Source organism: Rhagoletis zephyria, unplaced genomic scaffold (assembly GCF_001687245.7).
Source record: "Rhagoletis zephyria isolate East Lansing unplaced genomic scaffold, Rhagoletis_zephyria_1.1 Rzeph_scaffold_00272, whole genome shotgun sequence".
Lineage (NCBI taxonomy): Eukaryota > Metazoa > Arthropoda > Insecta > Diptera > Tephritidae > Rhagoletis > Rhagoletis zephyria.
This window is the reverse complement of record NW_016157356.1, coordinates 1-9515: the sequence shown is the minus strand read 5'-3', so window position 1 is coordinate 9515 and position 9515 is coordinate 1. Positions and strand designations below refer to the sequence as shown.

Here is a 9515-nt window from a genome sequence, read left to right as displayed (position 1 = left end):
GACCCACTCAAATACACAAAAAGTTTCGTTAAAATCCGTACAACCATTTAGGAGGATTTCACTCACAAACACACCTACAGACGAATAAAAAAATTCATTCAAAGATAGCTAAAGGTCGGTAGGTTTGTAGGCCTCACCCCCCTTTTCAAATAGCCCAAATTTTCTCCAGGAGTATGGGCTTGATTTCAACTATATACATATCTCCATACGAAGTTCCAGTACTGTACCATGAATACTTCCAAAGATAGGCAGTATAAAAATTCGATTTATATGGGAGGAGCCACGCCCCCTTTTCCAATAGTTCCAATTTTTCTCCAAGAGTATGCGATTTATTTCGTACATCTCCATACAAAACTCTAGAACCCTACCAAAAAGTTTCCAGAGATAAGCAGTATGAAAAATTCGGTTTGTATGGGAGATGTCACACCCCTTTTTACTATAGCTAAAATTTTTCTCCAAGGGTATGCGATTGATTTCGTATATCTCCATACCAATTTCCAAAACTCTACCATGCACACTTTCAGAGATATGTAGCATGAGAAATTCGGTTTGTATGGGAAGTTCCACTCCCCCTTTACATATAGATTTTTTTCAGCCTAAAACCATCCTTGGGACACGTGCGGCAGGTGACAGTTTCAAAAAAATCGGTTCAGCCGCTCTCGAGCCTTGCGAAAACTAACAAACGGCTTTCTAAATATAAATTAGTTGAGATATATTATATATTATAATTATATTTTGACAATATCCGTTGTTTCTGATTGGCGCAAAAAAATCTTGCCTAGTGACGAATTCGCCCCTTGATATGGTCGTTACTTAAAGCTTTTTATATTCGAAATTGCATGAAAATTGGAAAACAGGAATCTATAAGCTTATCCAGGCAAAAAGCCACCTATGTACCGAATTTTAAGCAAATCGGACCATAAATACGATTTTTTGGAATAGATCGGTCCCTGGTCCACTTCTCGGAAAAAATTGATCACATATGCTAATACATGCTAAAAAGCTATCTGCGCACCGAATTTTAAGCAAATCGGACCGTAAATTCGATTTTTTCGAAAAGATCGGTCCCTGGACCACTTCCCGGAAAAAATGGGTCATATATGCTAATATATGCTAAAAAGCTACTTACGTACTAAATTTTAAGCAAATCGGACTATAATAAGATTTTTTCGAATAGACCGGTCCCTGGTCCACCTACCCGAAAAAAATTGTTTAGCCTAAAACATGGTAGTTACCGAAAGCTATTTGTATACAAAATTTCATGAAAATCGGACCAGCCGTTTGCGAGATTACCTGTTACAAAAAAAAGGGACTTCTCTTTATATAATTAGTATAGATATGCTTATATTACACCGACAGTCAATTTTACACCCAAAAAACTCAATATGTACTAGCGAACAAAGGGGCCAAATATAATAAAACTGCGTTTTTAATTTTTCGCTCTGAAGTCAATATTTTTTTAAAGTAAGATAATAATTTTGATAATTTAGATATAGATATAATTTAGTTTGTTCGAATAGATCTCCAATGAAAAGTATCCAGCAGAAACATGCAGGAGAGTAAGGAAATTTGAAAATATCCAAAAAAGTACCCGAACGCAAAATTAGCAAAAACTTGCAAGTTTTTAGCACAGCTAATCGAAATTTTGTTTACTTACAAAAGCATAAAGCGGAAAACACGAAAAGAGTATACATAAATTAAAAATTTGCATACACTGAGGGAAAAAAGTATTAAAATCAAATAGAAACGTAATTGATCTTACTATAAACGTCAACGAAAGTACTGTATATTGGTAAATATTCAATTCAATTACGCGCATATTAAAATGCTCACGTTCGTACTGAAAAGGCATCCGTGAAGTGAATAATTAAGACAAAACTAAAAAAAAAAAATTAATTTGAATGTTGCCTGCAGTGGAATTTGAACTCGACAATCTCCGGATATCAACAACTTGTGGCAAGCATCTTTGCGCACTCAGCTACACCCAGACATATAAATTTGCTTTCAAATGTTGAATATCCATCAACACCACAGCACGCGATTTGTACGGATAAACATGTATGTACTATGTATTGATGTGTGTGTTGTCACCGCTCTCAGAGCGGCGCTCTGCATGCTTGGGGTGCGTACCCTGCAAAAAATGGGACTAATCCGGGATGACTCCGGGAGCAATCGCAAGGGACATGCGACTAATACCACTTTTGATCTCTTTATATGGAATGAACTGTTCGCTTTTGTTCGAGCATGTCCTATGAAGAGACTAATTGTTCACCTTTATACCCGAATGGGTATAAAAAGCGACAAGTCACTTTTAAAAAATAATAATAAAATTTTGCGCCAGCTGAAATTCGAACTGGGGTGCTCAGTTTTGTTAGGCGAGTACTCTCTCTGTGTACCAACGCCGCACATGACATTTCATTGACTAAGTGCGTACATATCATTAAATCGTTAATAGTACCCGTTAGAGATGAGTTGGAGACTAATTGATCTCCAATTATACCCATAAGGGATGAGTCGAGACTAATTGACCTCCATTAGTACCCGTATGAGACTAGTTAGTAGGTGCGACTAATTAATGCCCAATCGTACCCGATTGAGAGTAATCTCGGAATACTCTCTTTAGAGATTAGTCGCACAATTTTTTGCAGGGAAATTTTGTATAAAAATATTATTTTTAAATACGAACATTTTTTAACGATAATCAAATATAAAGTATTCATTTTTACTATGCATTATTTCCCTCGGTGTAAAGCAATTTGCTAAGCACACGTAAATAAATGAGTATTTGCTTTCTTCCGAAACATTTGAAGATCTAAAGTTATTTTAAACTTAAAAATCATCAAAATAAATTTCACTAATTTCATAATTTGCAAACAGATGACTTTGCAAAAATTTTTGCAGCAGGAATTAACAACTTCCCCTCCAACTGTCACTTTGAGCACTCAATTTTCCCTACTTTGCACGTATTTGCGTACGCGAACGCCGCTACCTGATAATTAGTCTGTTCCAATGGCAGTCCGGTTTACAGGATTTATGTAGTCAGAACTTACAGGAAGTCGTTCCTATTTAGTCTGTTCCAATAGCAGTCCGGTTTACAGGATTTAGTCAGAACTTACAGGAAGTCGTTCCTATTGACATAAAACCTGTAAGTGGGAACACATTTGAGAGAGTAACTGAGCAACTGTTCCTAGTCAGAAGTTACAGGATTTAGTCCGGAGTTTTTTTTCCTGTAAGTTCATGAAAAGTGTCAAACGATCAGCTGATTTACATGTGCAAACAAAAACAGAAAGCGGTGAAAGCAAAGAACCTTATATTTGTTAAAAAATGGAAGTAAACAACGAAATATTTGAATATGTATAGATTTTAATAATTATTTAGTGATATTTCAGCCAAATCAGTGTAGTACCAATGACATGTAAACAAACCGTCTGACGTTTTTACAGGAAATAGTGCTTTTTGCGTTCCTATGCACTTCTGCATCTGTTCTCCTTTTACTCTCATTTGAGAGCGTAAAATTGTAGTTTGACAGTTCCACAGGTTTTAGTCCGAAGTTCAAAGGAACAGACTAATTGACATAAAACCTGTAAGTGGGAACACTTTTTGTAGAGAGTAACTGAGCAACTGTTCCTAGGCAGAAGTTACAGGATTTAGTCCGGAGTTTTTTAGTAAGTTCATATAAGTTCATGAAAAGTGTGAAACGATCAGCTAATTTGCATGCGCAAATAAAAGCAGAAAGCGGTGAAGGCAAAGAACCTTATATTTGTAAAAAAAATGGAAGTAAACAACGAAATACTTGAATATGTATAGATTTTAATAATAAGTTAGTGATATTTTATCCAAATCAGTGTTGTACAAATGACATGTAAACAAACCGACTGACGTTTTTACAGGAAATAGTGCTTTTTGCGTTTCCGGGCACTTCTGCATCTGTTCTCCTTTTTCTCTCACTTGAGAGAGCAAAATTATAGTTTGACAGTTCCACAGGTTTAGTCCGAAGTTCAAAGGAACAGTCTAAATATGTGATAATTGGCAATAATGATCAGCTTGCCGTACAGAATAAGTATCACTGAAATTAAAGAGAAAAATCTGTAGCATTGAAATACATAATTAAATTTTTTGCGCACAAACACGAATATGTACGCACTGAAAATGCCTTTTAAGAATTTATCCTTCAATATCCTTCAACATTTCTAAAAGTTGCTTTTAAAAAAATATGAATTAGGGTACACTACCGCATCCTTGAGTTTCATTCTCAATACCTATTCGTCCTGGTACACCCAAAAGTTTGATTGTTTCAAATTCTATAGCAGAGCCGCCACACGAATCCTAAAACATCTGTATAATTGTGCGTGCCAAGCATGTGAGAAGCGGCCAGTCGGACTTGTATATATACCTTATAGCACGGTTCTTTTTTCACTCAGAAGTAGTTCCAAAAACATGAAGTCGAAGAAAATAGATAATAAGAATTGAGAACTCGAGTGTGAGTAACAGAGGCGTGCCTTCTCTTTTGCCGTAGTACGTTTTCTGATTGGATGAAAAGAGAAGGCACGCCCCTGTTACTCACTTTCGCTAGAATTATAACGAGTTGTCCCTTCTTATTATCTACGTTCTTTTATGAACTCTTTAATTCGCTTTTGTACAGGCGCGAAATACAGCAAGTACGGTTCTTTAAGAAGGAGTTTTGGTTTGGAGAGCTTTGTAGAGTTTTTTATTTTCGTTCGGACTTATTTGCCGAAGTCAAAGCACTGATTTTATCAGTGAAGTTTTCACGACCTACAGATTTTTAGCTTTACTTTATGGTGAAAAAAGATTGTGATTAATTTTCCACGCAAATATTTGCTAACTTTTCATACAGAAATTAAATGTACTTCAAATTTCTCATGAACAAATTAGTACCTTAAAAGGCATTATTTTCAGAACCGCATTCTGCACGTTGCCAATGGGTAGTTGCTTCCAAAATATACACTGCACAGCAAGAACTGTTCTTTAAAAGAGAAATTTTGCATGAGGTACAGGGATGCCAACTAATTTTATCTTTCTACCCATTGGCCACCGCGAAACTCCCCGATTTTCAGTGAAATTCCCCTCGCAGGCATAATTCCATTAAAAACTTGAATCTTTTAATTCAATTGGTTGATTTTATTAACGAATGTACAATATGTAAATGTTAAGTTTTTTCACTTTACTTTTTACTCGGAATTATTAGAATCCAATTTAATTTTAGTAAATTAATATGCACGTTTGAAGTGGCTAAAAATTACCGTTGATTTTTGACAACCTTTTTTTGCTGGGGCCTTTCACACATTCTTCCGCTGGCTTACTTGAATTTAAATGCAAATAAGAGATTAGACATACATATGTATGTATGTATGTATATTACGCTGATTCAAAAAACCCGATTTTTCGAAATGTATATAAGATGCATCAAAATCTTTAAAATCATCAAGAAAAAATATGTTGCTGAAAATTTGGGAGAAACCGTCGATCGTTTAGGAGTTTGCTCAACGCGATATTTAATTTTCAATAAATCGCGCACCTGAAATATACTTTTGTCAAAAATATCTCCTATTTTCCACAACTATTGAGCTAAATGTCTGAAATGTCGCACATATTTATCATTGCTAAACACCATCAAATCGACAAACATAAAACTTGATTTCAAAAATTGTTGGCGTTAATAATTAATTAATATAATTAATATATTAAAATGAATTAGTTAATAACGATTGATCCCAATAACTTTTTGAGCTCAAATTTAAGATGAACCTTTAGCACCCCTTCAGAAACTACAACAACAAAAACATCCTCACTCATAATTTGTTCGAGTTAAAAGCTGTTTTAACACCAGGGGTAAGTTCTTTAATGAGTTATAATTAAATAGTCAAAATTCCCCGCAAAAGGCAACTCATTCCCCGCAACGAGACAAATTCCGCGCAAATCGCAATTTGACATCGCTGATGAGGTGGTTGTAGTTGGTTTGGAAAACTTTTTGTAGAGTTTTTATTCTAGTTCGGATTTATTTGCCGAAGTCAAAGCACTAGAAAATGCTGACATTAGCGGTGAAGTTTTCACGGCGTACAGATTTTTAGCCTTACGTAGTATAAAAAGAATGTACATAGTTATTTCTTCATGTAGATTTTTCCTAATTTTTCCTACAGAAATTGAATGAGCTTTGAATTTCTCGTGACAAAACCAGTACCCTAAAAGGTATCCACATTTGCATGGTCCGACTGGACGAAGCATAACATCGTGCTTACACATCATTCTGTTGGTGTGAATACACGAGGCAAAACTACACTATTTGCTCGTTTTGGACATATGGATATATGTATTAGTTATTTATACATACATATGTATACGTATTTTTAAAAATTCCAATTTTTAATATAAGCCCCAATACCAATACACATTTGTACATACCTTTTATTTGGTTTCAGAACATAAGCAAATACTTAATGGCCTGACAGGAGAATTTCGAGCGGGTGAGCTGAGTGCAGTCGTAGGTCCCTCTGGCGCCGGAAAGAGTACGCTGCTCAATATACTATCCTCATATAAGTATGCAATACATAATTTAATCAGAGTGTTTATACTTTTTTTTGTTGCTCATTTGCAGGCTTTACGGCTTCTCTGGTGATATAAAAATCAATGGAAATTTGCGTGATGTAAAAACATTCAAGCCTAATGTCGCCTTCCTATCCCAAGACACCACTCTGCAGCCATTCCTGACGGTCAAGGAGGCAATGCATTTTGCAGCGAATTTGAAACTTGGACCAAAGGTTACGAGGACGGAGAAACAAGAACAAGTAGAAAATATAAAAATGTATTTATTTAATTTCATAATCGATTAGTATTTCATTAATTGTTACCTAGGTGCGAAAAATACTGAAAGACATGGGTTTACTTGAGTCTCTATGCACTAGAACGGGTGATCTATCTGGCGGTCAAAAGAAGCGTTTAGCGATTTCTTTAGAACTGGTAAATAATCCTCCGGTTTTAATACTAGATGAGCCAACCAGGTGCGTAAAGAAATTTTAAGTTACCACATATCGCTCATTTACTTCAATAGTGCCACAACTCAAAAAAGCGAAACTCGAGAAAAGCGGCTTTAAAGTTTTGAATTTACACATCGTCAATATAATTAACTAATTCACAACGGCCCTAACGAACAATTTTTTGTAATATTTTTTGCTTCTCCTGTAAAATAAAAAATTTTTTGGTTGTCGCCTTTGTGAATTAAGATAACGATAGTAAACCCATAGTAAAAATGAATACATATTTTGCTCTAATGAGATACTGGTAATCGATACCGCTTTGTAATTTTGACACAACATAGAATAAGAGCTAACGGTAATTTCTGCAGACTTAGCTCAATATTTGTATTTTTTTGATCATGACACTGTTGGAAGTAAATGAGCGATAGAATAAAACATTTCACACTGCGAATATTGTATGTAAGTCTTATTGTGATAATAGATACATACATATGTATGTAGTACACACGATTGAGAGAATACAAAGGTTGCGCCGATCTCGGACCGCTATTCCTCTCTTAACGAATTTAACAGAATCGTGGTTTGCATGACGTCACACTTGTGCAACTTGTTTACGTTTTCCTTGCAACATTTTTTCTTCTTCTTCCATTCTTGCTCACGTTTTGGCATTTCTCTCTCGCAATTGCACCAGTGTGACGTCACACAAAAGTTATTCTCAAAAATCCTCTCTGATCGGCGCAATCTTGTATTCTATCATTCTTGTGTAGTACATATGTTGTTAAAGTATTTGATATTCTCTCTGCAATGGTTCTCTTAACAAGAAAAGAAGTACGAAAATTTTACATAAACAGCCCCTTGAATATCTTTCTTTCTGAAATTTCCCAAACTAACCCTTAGTTTTTTCTAGTACACTAGGACATAATAAGAAATAGTATGAAATAACAGGAAGTCGTTCCCGTCAGAAGTTACAAGATTTTGCATTTTTTGTTCATGAAAAGTGTCAAACGATAGGCAGGGTTGCATTTGTAAACAAACACAGAACGCGGTGCGATCAAATATGGAAGTAGACAACGAAATATTTGAATATGTACGCATTTATTCTTAATTGTATAGTTTCTAATAATTATTTACGTATTTTCAGCCAAATCAGTGTTCTACCAATGACATGTAAACAAACCGTCTGACGTTTGTGCAGGAAATAGCGCTGTTTGCGTTCCCGTACACTTCTGTAACTGTTCCCCTTTTACACTCACTTGAGAGAGTAACATTGTAGTTTGACAGTTCCACAGGATTTTGCACGAAGAATACTGGAACAAACTACCTGTGTGAGCTTTTCATCTATTGTGTTATCAATGCATCTAACCATCTGCGGGAACTGTGCACCATGATCAGATTAGCGCCGCGCTTTGCGAATAGCGGCAAAACTTGCAAAATGAAATATAACTTTAAAGAAATACGTATGACATCTTTTCGGGAATACTACAATACTAAATAGGAATAAGTTTCAAACTTTATTAACTCTGTAAATGAGCTCCTATCGCATTGTTAAAAAAGATCGCTAGAGGTTACAAGTTACTGCTTTTACTTTGAAGTTAAATGTTGGACAAGTTTTTGAGGAAGTCCAAAAAACTTGTTGTCATAGGTTTGGTATTACCTAAACGAAGGTATAAAAAAAACTTGAATATTTACTCACCGTACCATTATGAAAATAAAATGACGGAAGTTATGAACAAAACTAAGTAAATCAAACCCTCAAATGCCAATCAATAAAAAAACGCATTTCTTATCCTATCAATTTTTCCCCCAATTAAAGAATGTATAGAGTGATCCGTTCGAACCTTGTTTTTATACCTTTCATGAGCATGAAATGGTATTATAACTTTGGTCCGATGTTTGTAAGTACCAGAACAAAAAGAGATAGGCCCATTAAAATGTATACTTATATGATCAGAACGTCGAGCTGAGTTGATTTATCCATGTCCGTCTGTCCGTCTGTCTGTCTGTNGATCAAATTTGGTAGGTGGGTGTATTTTTATAATGTATTAATCATTTGTCGGAACCGGAAGAATCGGACCACTATAACATATAGCTCCCATACAACTGATTGTTCAGATAGGAGATTTTTCGTTATAACTTCTCCATTTATGCAGCATTTACGAGCATGAAATTTTGCAGCACTGGCACCCATTATCAACAGAATGCTTACAGTGAAAATTACAAAGATCGGGTCACTATAACCTATAACTCAGATATAAAATTTTTCGTTATAACTCCTCCATTTATATAGCTGGGAATAGGAAATTCCGCACTGTTTTCAATAATTATCAACAGAAAACTTACAGTGAAAATTAAAAAGATCGCATAACTATAACCTATAGCTCCCATACAACTGATTTCGAAATTTCGCGCTGTTTTCACTCATTATCAGCAGAAAGCAGCATTACAGTGAAAATAACGAAGATCGGGTCACTATAACCTGCAGCCCCCATACAACTGATTGTTCAGATATGAGGTCTTTTATCA

General features: G+C 35.2%; 1 protein-coding gene across 15 annotated transcripts in view; it reads left to right on the top strand.

Annotated features, from left to right (window-relative positions):
* Nucleotides 1–7169, top strand: part of LOC108358590 (ATP-binding cassette sub-family G member 2-like) — a 79883-nt gene extending 72714 nt beyond the window's left edge. For 11 of the 15 annotated variants that reach the window (XM_017609995.1, XM_017610003.1, XM_017610006.1 and 8 more), the window contains 3 exons: nt 6438–6555; nt 6614–6803; nt 6871–7167. In XM_017609995.1, the coding sequence (XP_017465484.1) occupies nt 6438–6555; nt 6614–6803; nt 6871–7035 (473 nt within the window). In that variant the 3' untranslated portion in view covers nt 7036–7167. Of the gene's footprint in view, nt 1–6437; nt 6556–6613; nt 6804–6870 lie in introns of all 15 variants that reach the window. The other 4 variants (XM_017610008.1, XM_017610010.1, XM_017610009.1 and 1 more) reach the window with 2 other exon arrangements.
* The last annotated feature ends 2346 nt before the right edge of the window (nt 7170–9515 follow it).